The sequence below is a fragment of the Ornithorhynchus anatinus genome, chromosome 1 (assembly GCF_004115215.2).
Source record: "Ornithorhynchus anatinus isolate Pmale09 chromosome 1, mOrnAna1.pri.v4, whole genome shotgun sequence".
Taxonomy (NCBI): domain Eukaryota; kingdom Metazoa; phylum Chordata; class Mammalia; order Monotremata; family Ornithorhynchidae; genus Ornithorhynchus; species Ornithorhynchus anatinus.
The window spans coordinates 181,108,943-181,126,005 of record NC_041728.1 but is presented as its reverse complement, the minus strand read 5'-3'; the positions used below and the strand labels follow the sequence as shown (position 1 = coordinate 181,126,005).

The 17,063-nt window shown below is 49.4% G+C and overlaps 1 protein-coding gene across 1 annotated transcript in view; it reads right to left on the bottom strand.

Annotated features, from left to right (window-relative positions):
• WNT10A (Wnt family member 10A) overlaps positions 1-16,490 on the bottom strand; it is a 52,550-nt gene extending 36,060 nt beyond the window's left edge. The window contains exons 1-2 of the mRNA XM_029068508.1: positions 16,396-16,490; positions 12,548-12,810 (exon numbers count right to left, since the gene is read on the bottom strand). Of these exons, the coding sequence (XP_028924341.1) occupies positions 12,548-12,810; positions 16,396-16,490 (358 nt within the window). The remainder of the gene's footprint in view (positions 1-12,547; positions 12,811-16,395) is intronic.
• Between the last annotated feature and the right edge of the window lie 573 nt (positions 16,491-17,063).

Below are 17,063 nucleotides of genomic sequence, written 5' to 3'. Positions count from 1 at the left end.
GAATGAATATCTGCAATTTATTGAGTGCTTACTGTGTGCAGAGCACTGTACCAAGCACTTGGTAGAGTACAATACAACAACAAACGGACACATTTCCTTCTTTATTCTCCTCCTCCTCTTCTTCCCCTCCTTTTCTTCTCCTCTTTCTCCTTTCCCTTCTCCTCTCTTCTGTCTCCCCCTTGTCCCTTTTTTTCTCCTTCTCTTCTTCTTCCTCCTCCTCTTTCTCCTCCTCCCTCTCAACCTCCACTTCCTCTCCTCCAGCAGAGATCCCAGCTCTGACTATTCCCCAGTGCCCTGGATGTCAGGGCTGGGATGCAGGGAGGGGAGGGAAAAGGTGACCAAAGGTTTGTGGGATGCGGGTTTTATCTTTGCTCCATGGAATTCCTGGTGGGAGGGGGGCTTCCTGGAGGAGGCAGCTGGGGAGGGGCTGCTTTCTGAGAAGAAAAGGCAAAATCGTCCCACGATTTTTTTTAAGCAATGTGGCTCAATGAAAGGAGCACGGGTTTGGGAGTCAGAGGTCGTGGATTTTAATCCCGGCTGCGCCACTTGTCTGCTGTATGACCTTGAGCAAGTCACTTAACTACTCTGTGCCTCAGTTACCTCATCTGTAAAAATGGGGATTAAAAAATGTGAACCCCACGTGGGACAATCTGATTACCCTGTATCTTCCCCAGCGCTTCGAACAGTGCTCAGCACATAGTAAGCGCTTACCGTATACCATAATTATTATTATTTAAAGCATTTGTTAAGCATTTACTATACTGTACTAGGCACCGTAATAAGCACTGTACAAGCTAATCAGGTTGGACACAGTCCATGTCCCACATGGGCCTCACAGTCTTCATCCCTGTTTTACAGATGAGGTAACTGAAGCCCAGAGAAGTGATGTGACTTGCCCAAGGTCATACAGCAGACAAGTAACGGAGCAGGGATTAAAACCCAATTCCTTCTGACTCCCAGGCTGGTCAGTCAGTCAGTCAATCGTATTTATTGAGCACTTACTGTATGCAGAGCACTGTAATAAGTGCCTGGGGAGGAAAATATAACAATATAACAGGCCCAGACTCTACCCACTAGGCCATGCCCCTTCTCCTGACTCCTGTCCCCAGCTCTTCCAGACCCTTTCTATCCCTGAGGCTTCCCTCTCCTTCTGCCACGCTTTGGGCCTCCTCTCCTCATGAGCCTCCACCGTTTCCTCTCCCATCAATAATAATAATAATTGTGGTATTTGTTAAGCACTTATTGTGTACCAGGCACTGTACTAGCCGCTGGGGTGGATCCAAGCAAATCTGGTTGGATTCAGCCCCTGTCCCACACGGGGCTCACAGTCTCAATCCCCCTTTGACATATGGGGGAACTGAGGCATAGAGAAGTGAAGTGACTTGCCCAAGGTCACAAAGCACACAAGGGACGGGGACGGGATTGGAACCCACGACCTTCTGACTCCCAGGCCTGGGCTCTAGCCACTAGACCATGATGCTTCAGACCAGACAAGGTCTCCAGAAGAGTATGGGGAAGGCTTACCTGAGTGAGAGAGCAGTGAACCAGTCCTCCCAGCAACATCCAGTCTATTCCCAACATATCTGGGTCAGGATCCCAGATATGGTCCCCTCCGGGCAGCCTGTCCCACGCTCAATACAGGCCCGAATTGGCACCCAGCCCACTTAGATCTCCTGGCTGTGGTGGTGGTAATTGTGGAGCGCTTACTTTGTGTCAAACACTGTACTAAGCACTGGGGTAACAATAATAATAATGTTGGTGTTTGTTAAGCGCTTACTATATGCTGAACACTGTTCTAAGCGCTGAGGTAGATACAGGGTAATCAGATTGTCCCACATGGGGCTCACATTTTTTAATCCCCATTTTTACAGATGAAGGAAATGAGGCCCAGAGAAGTGAGGTGATTTGCCCAAGGTCACATAGCAGACAGGTGGCAGATCCAGGATTTGAACCCATGACCTCTAACTCCCAAGACCAGGCTCTTTCTATTGAGCCACGCTGCTTCTCTGTAATAATTATGGTATTTGTCAAGTGCTTACTATGTGCCAGGCACTGTACCAAGCACTGGGGTGGATCCAAGCAATTTGGTTGGACACAGAGTCAATCCCCATTTTACAGATGAGGGAACTGAGGCATGGAGAAGCAGAGTGACTTGTCCAAGGTCACACAGCAGACAAGTGAAGCAGCGTGGCTCAGTGGAAAGAGCATGGGCTTTGGAATCAGGGCTCATGAGTTCGAATCCCAGCTCTGCCACTTGTCGGCTGTGTGACTGTGGGCAAGTCACTTAACTTCTCTGTGCCTCAGTTCCCTCATCTGTAAAATGGGGATTAAGACTGTGAGCCCCACGTGGGACAACCTGATTCCCCTATGTCTACCCCAGCGCTTAGAACAGTGCTCGGCATATAGTAAGCGCTTAACAAATACCAACATTATTAGAGCCGGGAGTGGAAACCATGACCTTCTGACTCTCAGGCCCGGGCTCTATCCACCATGCCACGCTGCTTCTAGATTTAGAAACAAAAGCAGGTCAGATAAAATCCCCTTCCCACATGGGGGTCACAGATTAAGTGAAGCAGTGTAGCCTCATGGTTAGAGCCTGGGCCCGGGAGTCAGAAGGACCTGGGTTCTAATTCCAGCTCCGCCAGTTGTCTGCTGGGTGACCTTGGGCATGTCGCTTCACTTCTATGCCTCAGTTCCCTTATCTGTTGAATGGGAATTAAGAGTGTGAGCCCCACGTGGGACAGAGACTATGTCCAACCTGCTTAACTTGAAATAATAATAATGATAACGGTATTTGTTAAGTGCTTACTATGTGCCAAGCACTGTTCTAAGCACTGGGTTAGATACAAGGTCATCAGGTTGTCCCATGTGGGGCTTACAGTCTTAATCCCCATTTAACGGATGAGGAAACTGAGGCCCAGTGAAGTGACTTACTCAAGGTCACACCACAGGAAAGGGGCAATGCTGGGATTAGGAACCAAGTCCTCTAGTTTCCAGGCCTGGGCTCTGTACACCTCTCCTTGCCTCCTTCCCTTGGCTCAGTGGAAAGACCCCGGGCTTGGGAGTCAGAGGTCATGGGTTCGAATTCCGGCTCTGCCACTTGTCAGCTATGTGACTGTGGGCAAGTCACTTAACTTCTCTGTGCCTCAGTTACCTCATCTGTAAAATGGGAATTAACTGTGAGCCTCACATGGGACAACCTGATTATCCTGTATCTACCCCAGCACTTAGAACAGTGCTCTGCACATAGTAAGCGCTTACCAAATACCAACGTTATTATTACCTCAGTTTCCCCATCAATAGCTGCAGGAGGGAGGGGGGCTGAGGGTTAGAGCGCAACAAGGAGTGGGCATCTGCCCAAAGGAAGAGGTAGAGAGGCAGCATGGTATGGTGGATAGAGCATGGGCCTAGGAGTCAAAAGGTCATGGGTTTGAATCGTGACTCCGCCACATGTCTGCTGTGTGATCTTGGGCACGTCCCCTCAATTCTCTGGGCCTCCGTTCCCTCCTCTATAAAATGGGGATTGAAACTGGGAGTCCCATGTGGGACAGGGACTGTGTGCAACCCGATTTGCTTGAGTCCACTCCAGCGCTAAGTACGGTGCCTGGTACATAGTAAGCACTTGTCAAATGCCACAATTATTATTAGAAAGTAGGTCCTGGGGTGAGAGAGTGTGAGAGGTTGGGTGTGTTATTTTGTGGGGGTGGGAGGGTTCAGAGTATATTTAGATAGAGGGTTGGAGGGGAGTTAGAGTGCAGAGTATATTCGGGGTGCAGACGCTAAGAGAAAGGTGGGGTATGCATGGGCAAGGGGAGGGGAGAATGGCACCATTGATAATAATAATAATCATGGTATTTGTTAAGCGCTTACTATGTGCAAAGCACTGTTCTAAGTGCTGGATGATGGTATTTGTTAAGCATTTACTATGTGGCAAGCACTGTTTTAAGCACAAGATAGATACAGAGTAATGAGGTTGTCCCCTGTGGGGCTCACAGTCTTCATCCCCACTTTCCAGATGAGGTCACTGAGGCCCAGAGAAGTTAAATGACTTGCCCGAAGTCACACAGCTGGTAAGTGGTGGAGACGCTATTAGAAATGATGCACATGGGGCAGAGTCAGACTTTGGGGTGCAAGGGACAGGGATTGAGATCAGAGGAGTTAAGGTGCAGGAGGTTGGGTTTGAGACAAGGAATTGGGGTGCAGGGAATACACTATAGTTCAGAAGTTAATAATAATAATAATAATAATGCTATTTGTTAAGTGCTTACTATGTGCCAAGCACTGTTCTAAGCCCAGGGAAGATACAAGATAATGAGGTTTTCCCACATGGGGCTCAGAGTCTTAATTCCCATTTTATGAAAGAGGGACCTGAGGCCCAAAGAAGTAAAGTGATTTGCCCAAGGTTACACAACAGACAAGTGGAGGAGCAATGATAAGAACCAATGCCAGTGCGGTGTGGCTTAGTGGCAAGAGCCTGGGCTTGGGAGTCAGAGGTCGTGGGTTCTAATCCCAGTTCCAACACTGGACTGCTGGGTGACCTTGGGCAAGTTGTTTACCTTCTCTGGGCCTCAGTTCCCTCATCTGTGAAATGGGGATTAAGACTGGGAGCCCCACCTGGGACAACCTGATTACCTTGTATCTACCCAGGCACTTAGAACAGGGCTTGGCACATAGTAAGTGCTTAACAAATACCATTATTATTATTATTACTATTATTATGCTGTTTCAAGTACAAGTTCAGAGAGCAGGATACAAGATTGCAAGTTGGGGGTGGGGTATAAGACCAGGAATTGGGGTGCAGGGAGTAGGGTACAAGATAGGGAGTTGGGGTGCAGTGACCCTCCCAAATCCTCTCTGCCACCCAACTTTCCCATCCCAGCTGATAATAATAATAATAATTATGGTATCTGTTAAGCACTTACTACATGCAAAGCACTGTTCTAAGCGGTGGGGTAGATACAGGGTCATCAGATTGTCCCACGTGGCGCTCACATTTTTTAATCTCCATTTTACAGATGAAATAACTGAGGCACAAAGAAGTTAAGTGACTTGCCCTAGGTCATAGAGCAGACAAGTGGCGGAGTCGGGATTACACAATCATCCTCCCTGTCCCTAATTCCACAACTTTGGCATTAATCTTCATTCCTCCTTCTCTTTCCCCGCCTCCCTCCGGCCCGTCAATCCATCGATCAATCGTATTTATCGAGTGCTGTGTGCAAAGCACTCTACTAAGCACTCAGAAGAGTCCAATACAAGAGTGTTGGTAGGAACATTCCCTCCCCACAAGGAGCTTCCAGGCTAGAGGGGGAGACAGACATAAAAATGAATTCGGGATATGGACATAAGTGCTGTGGGACTGAGGGTGGGGTGAATATCAAGTGTTTAAAGGGGACGAATCCAACTGCAAGAGCGATGCTGAAGGATGAGAGGGTAAGGGAAATGAGAGCTCTTCTCCAAGAGGCCTTCCCTGACTGCACCCTCCTTTCCTCTTCTCCCACTCTCTTCTGCATCCCCCTGCCTCGCTCCCTTTCTTCATCCCTCTTCCCAGCCCTACACCACTTATGTCCAGATCCCTCATTTATTGATTTCTATTCATGTCTGTCTCCTCCTCTAGACTGTAAGCTTGTTGTGGGCAGGGAATGTCTCCGTTTGTTGTTATATTGTACTCTCCCAAGCGCTGAGTACAGTGCTCAGCACACAGGAAGCGCTCTATAAATATGATTGAATGAATGAGAGCTTAATTGGGAATCCACACAGATCTCAAGCTCCATTTCGGGGGAAATGGTTTGTGTGGAAAAGGGAATCTTGTGGACGTTCAGTCTTTCACCAAATCCTGTCAGTTTGACCTTCACAACCCTGCTAAAATCCACCCTTCCCCTCCATCTGAAAGGCCATCATGCTGATCCAAGTACTTTCAATAATAATAATAATGATAACTATGGTATTTGTTAAGTGCTTACTATGTGCCAGGCACTGTACTAAGTTCTGGGGTGGATCCAAGCAAATCGGGTTGGACACAGTCCCCGTCCCAGGTGGGGCTCACAGTCTTAATCTGCATTTTTCAGATGAGGTCACTGAGGCCTAGATGCCTTCCCTCCTCACATCTGCCAAACTAGCTCTCTTCCCCCCACCCCTTCAAAGCCCTATTAAGAGCTCACCTCCTCCAGAAGACCTTCCCAGACTGAGCCCCCCCTTTTTCTCTGCTCCTCCTCCCCTCCCTGTTGCCCCTACTCCCTCCCTCTACTCTATCCCCTCCCTCCCCGCAGCACTTGTGTCTATTCGTGCACATTTATTATTCTATTTATTTTATTAATGATGTGTATATATCTATAATTCTATTTACCTATTTTGATGCTATTGATGCCTTTTGTTATCTGTCTCCCCCCTTGTAGACTGTGAGCCCATTGTTGGGTAGGGATTGTCTCTATCTGTTGCCAAATTGTACTTTCCAAACAGTCCAGTGCTCTGCACACAGTAGGCCCTCAATAAATACGACTGAATGAATGAACTTGCCCAAGGCCACACAAGAGACAAGTGGCGGAGCCGGAATTAGAACCCATGACCTTCAGACTCCATACCCAGCCTTGACTATTTCATCAGTCTCTTCTCTGACCTCCCTGCCTCCTGTCTCTCCCCTCTCCCGTCTATCCTTCACTCTGAATCCAGATCATTTTCTAAAATGTTGTGTATAAAGATGATGATGGTGGTGGCATTTGTTAAGTGCTTACTATGTACCAAGCACTGTTCTAAGCACTGGGGTAGGTACAAGTTTATTCATTCATTCAATAGTATTTATTGAACGCTTACTATGTGCAGAGCACTGTACTAAGCGTTTGGAATGTACAAATCGGCAACAGATAGAGACAGTCCCTGCCCTTTGACGGGCTTACAGTCGAATCGGGGGAGACGGACAGACAAGAACAATGGCAGTAAATAGAGTCAAGGGGAAGAACATCTCATTAAAACAATAGCAAATAAATAGGGTTGTCCCACATGGGCCTCAGAGTCCCAATCCCCATTTTACAGATGAGGTAACTGAGGCACAGAGAAGCTAAGTGATTTGCCCAAAGTTACACAGCTGACAAGTGGCGGAGCCGGGATTAGAACCCATGACCTCTGACTCCCAAGCCTGGGCTCTTTTCACTAAACCACGCTGCTTCTCAGTTTCTCCTTTCCTCCCAAACCTCCAATGATTACTCATTCCTCTCTGCACCCAGCAGAAACCCCTAACTTCTCTGTGCTCACTCTCTCCTTTCTACCTCATATTCATTATTTTTTACACTTATTCATTATTTATTTATATTAATGTCAGTCTCCCCCTCTAGACCGTAAGCTCTCTGTGGGCAGAGAATGCATCTGTTTATTGTTCTACTGTCCTCTTACAGTTGACCGCCTGACTACTGAACTACTTTACCTTTTTTAAAAAAAAGGTATTTGTTAAGTGCTTACTGTGTACCAGGTACTGTACTAAGCAGTGTGGCTCAGTGGAAAGAACCTGGGCTTGGGAGTCAGAGGTCATGGGTTCAAATCCCGGCTCTGCCACTTGTCAGCTGTGTGACTATGGGCAAGTCACTTCACTTCTTTGTGCCTCAGTGACCTCATCTGTAAAATGGGGATTAACTGTGAGCCTCACGTGGGATAGCCTGATTTCCCTGCATCTACCCCAGCGCTTAGAACAGTGCTCTGCACATAGTAAGCGCTTAACAAATACCAACATTATTATTTTTATTATTAAGCGCTGGGGTAGATACAGCTAATCAGATTGGACACAGTCCCTGTCTCACATGGGCTCACAATCTCAATTCCCATTTTACAGATGAGGGAACTTGGTTGGATCAGATAAGGAATCTGCTGAACTTGTACCTATCCCAGTGCTTAGAACAGTGCCTGGCACATAGTAAGTGCTCAACCAGTACCATAATAATAATAATTATTATTATTAACTACCACCTCATCACTCTTGGACCACCTGAGCATGTGACCTCACAGTATAAAATGAGGAAGTGAAATGACTTTCCTAAAATCACACACACGGCAGACGTGGTGGAGCTGAGATTAGAACCCAGGTTCTTTGTCTCCGAGGCCCATGCTCTCTCCACTAGGCCACTCTGCTTTTCTTTTCTCACTATACCCCAGCTTGCACTCTTCATTCTTGCTGAGCCAACCTACTCTCTGCACCTCGTTCCTATATCTCCCACCCCCGCCCCCATACCCACACCCTTCTCCTTGCCAAGAACTTACCCTTCAAATCTGAGAGAACCTTAATATCCCTCCTGAAATCCTACCTCCGCCAGGACTCCTTCCCTAATTAATAATAATAATAATAATGTTGGTATCTGTAAGCGTTTACTATGTGCAGAACACTGTTCTAAGCGCCGGAGTAGATATAGGATAATCAGGTTGTCCCACGTGAGGCTCACAGTTAATCCCCATTTTCCAGATCAGGTCACTGAGGCACAGTGAAGTGACTTGCCCACAGCCACACAGCTGACAAGTGGCAGAGCCGGGATTCGAACCCTTGATCTCTGACTCTCAAGCCCGGGCTCTTGCCACTGAGCCATACTGCTTCTCAATTGCTATTCTCACCATGGTGTAGTGGCTAGAACCCTGGCTTGGGAGTCAAAAGGTCATGGGTTCTAATCCTGGTTCCACCACTTGTGTCCTCTGTGACTTTGGGCAGATCACTTTGTTCTCTGGGCCTCAGTTACCTCATCTGTAAAAAATGGGGATTAAGAGTATGAGTCCAATGTGGGACAGGGACTGTATAATAATGTTGGTATTTGTTAAGCGCTTACTATGTGCCGAGCACTGTTCTAAGCGCTGGGGGAGATACAGGATAATCAGGTTGTCACACGTGAGGCTCACAGTTAATCTCCATTTTACAGATGAGGTAACTGAGGCCCAGAGAAGTTAAGTGACTTGCCCACAGTCACACAGCTGACAAGTGGCAGAGCCGGGATTCGAACTCATGACCTCTGACTCCCAAGCCCGGGCTCTTTCCACTGAGCCACGCTGATTCTCTACAGTTGGACTGTATCCAACTTGCTTAACTTGTATCTACCCCAGTGCTTAGAATAGTGCTTGGCACATAGTAAACACTTAACAAGTACCATAATTATTATTATTATTATTATTATTATTATTAACTACCACCTCATCACTTCTGGACCATCTGAACGTATGACTGCACAACATATAATAATAATAATAATAATGGTTTTGTTCAGCCCTTACTATGTGCCAAGCACTGTACTAAATACTTGAAGCAGCATGATATAGTAGGCCTGGGAGTCAGAAGGTCATGGGTTCTAATCCCAGCTCCGCCACATGTCTGTTGTGTAACCTTGGGCAAGTCACTTCTCGGGGCTCAGTTATCTCACCTGTCAAATGGGGACCGAAACTGTGAGCCCCAAGTGGGACAGGGACTGTATCCAACCCAATTTGCTTGTATCCACCCCCGCACTTAGTAATAATAATAATAATAATGTTGGTATTTGTTAAGCGCTTACTATGTGCCGAGCACTGTTCTAAGCGCTGGGGTAAACACAGGGGAATCAGGTTGTCCCACGTGGGGCTCACACTTAATCCCCATTTTACAGATGAGGGAACTGAGGCACAGAGAAGTTAAGTGACTTGCCCACAGTCACACAGCTGACAAGTGGCAGAGCTGGGATTTGAACTCATGAGCCCTGACTCCAAAGCCCATGCTCTTTCCACTGCGCCACACTGCTTCAGTGCCTGGCACATAGTAAGCACTTAACAAATATCAAAATTATTATTTTATTATAGAAGATAATCACATCACACATGGGACTCACAGTCTGTCAGTGGGAAAACAGGTATCGAATCCCCATTTTGCAGATGAGGGAACTGAGACACAGAGAAGTGAAATGACTTGCTTACTAGTAGTGGAGCCAGGATTAGACCGTAATAATAATAATAATAACAATAATCCCTCTACACTGTAAGCTCCCTCTAGAATGTAAGCTCGCTGGGGGCAGGGAATGTGACTGTTTATTGTCGTACTATCCTCTCCCAAGCGCTGAGTTCAGTGTTCTGCACACATTAAGCAATCATAAATCCAACTGACTAATTCACTGAATAATCATAGTAATAATAAAAAGTGCATGATAATGTGCCCAGGATCGACTCCTCCTGTCAGTGGGGCAGCCAGTGCTTAGAACAGGGCTTGGCACATAGTAAGAGCTTAATAAGTACAATAATGATAATAATAATCATCTCTCTACACTGTAACTCCCTCTAGACCTTAAGCTCATTGTGGGCAAGGAATCTATCTGTTTATTGTTCTCCTCCCAAGAGCTTAGTCCAGTGCTCTGCACATATTAAGCACTCAATAAATAACAATACTAATAATAATTATGGTATTTGTTAAGCACTTACTGTGTGCCAGGTACTGGACTAAGCACTAGGGGAATACAAGGAAATTGGGTTGGACACAGACCCTGTCCCACATTGGGCTCACAGTCTCCATCCCCATTTTCCAGATGAGGGAACTGAGGCCCAGAGAAGTAGGCCCTTTCCTCTCCATCCAAACTGCTACCACATTAATAATAATAATAATAATGTTGGTATTTGTTAAGCGCTTACTATATGCAGAGCACTGTTCTAAGTACTGGGGTAAATACAGGGCAATCAAGTTGTCCCACGTGAGGCTCACAGTTAATCCCCATTTTACAGATGAGGGAACTGAGGCACAGAGAAGTGAAGTGACTTGCCCACAGTCAACCAGCTGACAAGTGGCAGAGCTAGGATTCGAACCCATGACCTCTGACTTCCAAGCCCGGGCTCTTTCCACTGAGCCACGCTGTTAATAAAATCACTCATCCTCTCCCTCCTGGATTCCTGCATCAGTCTCTTTGCTGACCTCCCAATCTCCCGTCTCTCCCCACTCCAGTCCATACTTCACTCCACTGCCCAGATCATCTTCCTAAAAAAGCGCTGGACATGTCAACCCCTTCCTCAAAAATCTCCAGTGATTGCCCGTCCACCTCTGTATCAAACCAAAGCTCCTCACCTTTGGCTTGAAAGCCATCCATCACCTTGCTTCTCCTATCTCACCTCGCTTCTCTCCTTCTACAACCCAGTCCACACACTTTTGCTCCTTTTGTGCCGTTAACCTTCTCACTGGGATTTCCTCCCGCCCGTCCCGCTGCCGACCCCTGGCTCACATCCTGCCTCTGGCCTGAAACTCCCTCCCTCCTCAAATCCTCAAACTATGACTCTCCCCCTCTTCCAAGCCTTATGGAAGGCCCATCTCCTCCAAGAGGCCTTCTCAGACTAAGCCCCACTTTTCCTCACCTTCCACTCCCTTCCGCGTCACCCTGACTTGCCCCCTTAGCTCTTTCCCCTATTCTGAGCCTCACAACACTTATGTAGGAATCTGTCATTTTATTTATCTGTACTGATGTCTGTCTCCACCTCTCTAAACTGTGAGCTCACTGTGGGCAGGGAATGTCACTATTTATTGTTGTGTTGCACTTTCACAAGTGCTTCAGTAAGTGCTTAATAAATACAATCGAATGAATGAATGATTGAATGAATTAAGGGACTTGCCTATGGTCCCACAGTAGACAAGTGGCGGAACTGATATTAGAACTCAGATAATAATAATAATAATAATACCACTTGTTAAGTGCTTAATATGTGCAAAACACTGTGCTAAGTGCTGGGGAGGATACAAGCTAATCAGGTTGTCCCACATAGGCTCACAGTCTTAATTCCCATTTTACAGATGCAGTAACTGAGGCACAGAATAGTGAAGTGACTTGTCCAAAGGCACAGAGCTGACAAGTGACGGGGCCGGGATTAGAACCCATGACCTCTGACTCCCGGGCCCGGGCTCTTTCCTTCTGGTTCCCAGGCCCAGGCTTTATGCACTATGCCATGCTGACCTGCCCAACCTTGTATGTACCCCAGTGCTTAGAACAGTGTTTGTTATATAGTAAACATTTAATATGTACAATAATAACAATAATAATAATCCCTCTAAATTGTAAACTCCCTCCAGACTGTAAACTCACTGTGGGCAGGGAATTTGTCTGTTCATTGTTCTATCGTCCTCTCCCAAGAATTTAGTACAGTGCTGTGCACATGGAAAGCGCTCAGTAAATATGATTGACTAACTGAATAATCACAATAATAATAAAAAGTGCAGAATGACATGTCCCAAGTTTGACTCTTCCTTTTGGTGGGGCAGCCAGCACTTAGAACAGTGCTTGGCACATAGCAAGCGTTTAATAAGTATAATAATAATACTCCCTCTAAATTGTAAGCTTCTTCAAGACTGCAAGCTCATTGTGGGCAGGGATATTGTTCTATCGTCCTCTCCCAAGAGCTCAGTCCAGTGCTCGGTAACCTCTCAATAAATTCGATCAATTGCCTGACTGACTAATGACAGTAATAATAAAAAGCGCAGAATAACATGCCCAAGTTTGACTAGTCCCGTCGGTGAGGGGGGATCTGCCCACGGGGGGATGGGGTGGGGGGCAGGGCAAGGGATTGGGGGAGCGGGAGAGACGGGCGGTACCTCTGGAGAAGATGGGGCTCTCGTAGGGGATCTTACTGCGGGTCTCCAGGCTGGAGCAGTTCCAGCGTTGGTGGCGGAATTGGTGCTGGCACTCGTGGATGGCGATCTGGATACCTTGAACGGCCGAGGCGGCCACGTCCGGGCGACGGACGCAAACGTCCAGCTGGCGCCGGCTCAGCCCGGCCAGGGTCAGGCACACGGTGTTGGCGTTCAGCACCGGCTCCGGCGGCAGGCGCAGGCCCAGGATGTCATTTGGCTCCGATCTGAGGGGCACAGGGTTCGTTCAGTCGTATTTATTGAGGGCTGACAGTGTGCCCAGTGCAAGGGAGAACATAATATTCATTCATTCATTCAATAGTATTTATTGAGCACTTACTATGTGCAGAGCACTGTACTAAGCGCTTGGAATGTACAAATCGGTGACAGATAGAGACAGTCCCTCCCCATTGACGGGCTTACAGTCTAATTGGGAGAGACAGACAGACAAAAACAATAGCAATAAATAGAATCTAGAGGATGTACATCTCATTAAAACAATAGCAATAAATAGAATCAAGGTGGCATGGCCTAGGGGCTAGAGCCCGGGCCTGGGAGTCAGGAGGTCATGGGTTCTAATCCCGGCTCTGCCACTTGTCTGCTGGGGGAATTCGGGCAAGTCACTGCACTTCTCTGGGCCTCAGTTCCCTCCTCTGGAAAATAGGGATGAAGAGTGGGAGCCCTATGTGGGACAGGGACTGTGTCCAACCCAATTAACTTGCATCTACCCCAGTGCTTAGAACAGTGTCTGGCACATAGTAAGGGCTTAACAGATACCGTAATTATCATTATTAATAATAATAATATTGATACTAAACATACAATAGATGCATTCTCTGCCCACAGCCTTATTTTTTGAGCACTTATTGTGTGCAGAGCACTGGACTAAGCGCTTAAGAAAGTAAAATCAAACAACAAACAGATGCATTCCATGCCTACAACAAGCTTATTTATTGAGCGCTTACTGAGTGCAGAGCGCTGTACTAAGTGCTTGGGAGAGCACAATACAACAAAAAACAGATGCATCCCCTGCCTACAAGTTTAATTACTGAGCGCTTACTGTGTGTAAGCACTTGGGAGGGCACAATAAAATGATAAACCGATGCATTCTTTGCCCACAGCAAGTTTATTTATTGTTTGCTGTGTGCACTGAACTAAGAACTTGGTAGAGTCCAGTACAGCAATAATAATAATAGTAATAATTGTGGTATTTGTTAAGCACTTACTATATGCCAAGCACTGTTCTAAGCACTAGGGTGGATAAGAGTAATCAGGTTAGACACAGACCCTGTCCCACGTGGGGCTCACAGCCTCAATCCTCATTTTCCAGATGAGGTCACTGAGGCCCAGAGAAGTGAAGTGACTTGCCCTAGGTCACACAGCAGAGCTGGGATTGGGACTCATATTCTCTGAGTCCCAGGCCTGGGCTCTACCCACTGACCATGCTGCTTCCCTAGAACAGACACATTTCCTGCCCACGATGAGCTTACAGTCTAAGGATGAGTTTACAGTCTAGAAGTGTGGGGGTTTGGGGGTGGACGGGTCACATAGCCAGGGGGTGCAGGGGGTAGATTGAAGGGGAGGGCAACCTGATTACCTTGTATAAAAATTATGGTATTTGTTCAGTATTTACTGGGTGCCAGATACAAGCAAACTGGGCCAGACACTGTCCCTGTCCCACGTGGGGCTCACAGTCTCAGTCTACATTTGACAGATGAGGTCACTGAGGCCCAGAGAAATGAAGTGACTTGCCCAAAGTGCCACAGCAGACAAGTGGCAGAGCTGGGATTAGAACCCCCAACCTTCTGACTCCCAGGCCCAGGCTCTATCCACTCTGTCATGCTGCTTCCCCGTAATAATAATTGTGGTATTTGTTAAGCTCCTACTATGTGCCAAGCACTGAATTAAGTGTTGGGGTCGATACAGGTAAATCGGGTTGGCACGGAGTAAGTGCTTAACAAATACCATCATCATTTTTAATATTATTATTATTGTTGTTATCATTATTAGGGCAGGGGAAGACCAGAGAGGCTGTACCAATAGCAATCACTGGTGCAGAATTTTCCTTGATCCCTTCTCTGCCCTCCCTGCCTCTCCCCACCAATTTTTTTATGGTATTTGTTAAGCGCAGGAACTGTACTAAGCGCCGGCATACAGAGAAGCTATTCAGGTTGAAAACAGTCCAGGTCCCACCCGGGGCTCGCAGTCTTAATCTCCCATTTTACAGTTGAGGAAACGGAGGCCCGGAGAAGCGAAGTGACTCGCTCAAGGACACACGGCAGACAAAGTGGTGGAGCTGGGATTAGAACCCAGGTCCTTCTGACTCCCAGGCCTGGGCTCTCGCCACTAGGCCATGCTGCTTCTCGAGTCTCATCTGGCCTCTTCCCTCTCTCGACAAAGCACCTTCCCCTCAGACACGGGCTTGCTTGCCCAAGCTCTGACGGTTTCTCCCCCAGTGTTCGAGCAAAGCCACAACTGTTGTTCTAACTGACTCACATCAGCCCAGGTGGGCTGATCAGAGTCACCACCTCAGCACCTTCACACAGAGGGTCGCACACACCCCTACCCCCAACGGAAGGCCTTTCCTACATGGGTAATAATAAATAATAATATTAATGGCATTTGTTAAATGCTTACCATGTGGCAGGCACTGTTGTAAGTCCTGGGGCAGATGCGAGATAATCAGGTTGGACCCACTCCCTGTCCCACACGGGGCTCACGGTCTCCATCCCCATTTTACAGATGAGGGAACTGAGGCCCAGCGACGTGAAGTGACTTGCCCCAGGTCACACGGCAGTCAAGCGTCGGAGCCGGGATTAGAACCCCCGTCTCCTGTGACTCCCAACCCCGTGCTCTCGCCGCTGGGCCGTGCTGGCCACCCCAGAGACACTCAGCTGGCCCATGGCGTCACCCAAACTCCCTCTCAAAGGGTCACTCTTATGGGTGTGCACACACCCAGAACTTAAAACCGACCCCCAACAGAAGTCCTTTCCTACTTGGGTACTCCCAGGCCCTCCACGGAGACACGCAACTGGCCCCCAAGGTCATCCACACACTCTCTCAAAGGGTCACTCTTCTAGGAGTGCACACACAGAGATTCACACCTTCTCCCAGCAGAAGGCCTTTCCTACATGGGTACCCCCAGGTCCCTCCAGAGACACACAACTGGCCCCCAAGGTCATCCAAACTCTCAAAGTGTCACTCTTCTGTGCACATATCACCCCCCCCCCCACCACCACAGTAACACGTACCCCCAGTGGAAGCCCTCATGGACCCCACACCTCCCCAGAGACACACAACTGGCCCCCATGGTCATCCCCGCTCTCTCCCGAAATGTCACTCTTATGAGCTCGCACACACATCCCCACTCACACGGTCACCCACAGAAGGCCTTTCCAACTCTGGGTTACCTCCCCCCGACCTCCAACTCTCCCCTCAGGGACCCTCCACTGACCCCCGAGGTCACCCAAATCCTCTCCCCGAGTGGGGCAGACACAGAGAGCCGCACACCCAGCCCGGGCTCTCGTTGGGGCGAGTTCCCCGCTGCGCCCCTTCTCTGACCCCTCCTCCCCACCTCCCCCCCCCCCCGACCCCGCCCTCGAGGGAGGAGAAGAGGGGGGGTCTCTCTGTCTCTGCAGGGGTGGGCTCCCGATCCCCACCCCCCACCCCACCCTCTGCGGCCAGGACCGGCCGGGACCAGCCGCCCCCCGGTGGGTGGGAGGCGTCCCCCTGTGGCATCTCGGCGGGTCCGGCTGGTGCCCCCCCGGAGGTGGGCAGGGGGCGTGGGAGGTGGGGAGGGGGAGATCTCTCACCTGGGCACGGCGGCGGCCAGCAGCAGCAGCAGCAGCAGGAGGGCACAGAGGGCGGGACGGGGTCGAGGCCGGGGCCGGGGCCGGGGGCTGCCCATTGCCGGGGGTGGGGTGGGGAGGGGGCTCAGAGCCCCGCGATGGGCGGGGGGCGGCGGCGCATGGCTCCCCCCCGGGGGGGCACCGGGCGGCTTCTCCGGGCCCGACGGATCAGGGCTCCGGGGGGAGGTGCCACCCGCCTCCTCTCCCCATGGGGCAGTGCCCCCGGGGGTGGGGCCGGGGGCTGGGCAGGGGGTGGGCACCTCCCCCACTCCGGACAGCCCGGGGATGCCCTCCCACCCCCCGGCGGCCTGCCCTCCGTGGAGGCGATCGGGGGACAAGGGGGGTGGGGGGTGGGGGTCTCTCTGTCCCGCTGGGTGGGTGGGTGTCAGCGTGTGTCTATGTGTGTGTCTGGGCGTGTGTCTGGGTCTACCCGGCCCCGGGGGAGAGCCGCCGCCCCCCAACCCTCCTCCTCCCCCCCTTGCCCCCTCCCCACTCCCCACCCCCATCCCCGGGTGACGCCATAGCACGGGACAGGCGGACAGGGAGGGGCGGGGGGCTCTGTCTGTGTCTGTCTGTGTGTGTCTGCGTGGGGGTGGGGGTCCGTGGGGGGGTCCCTGGTGACTGGCAGGACC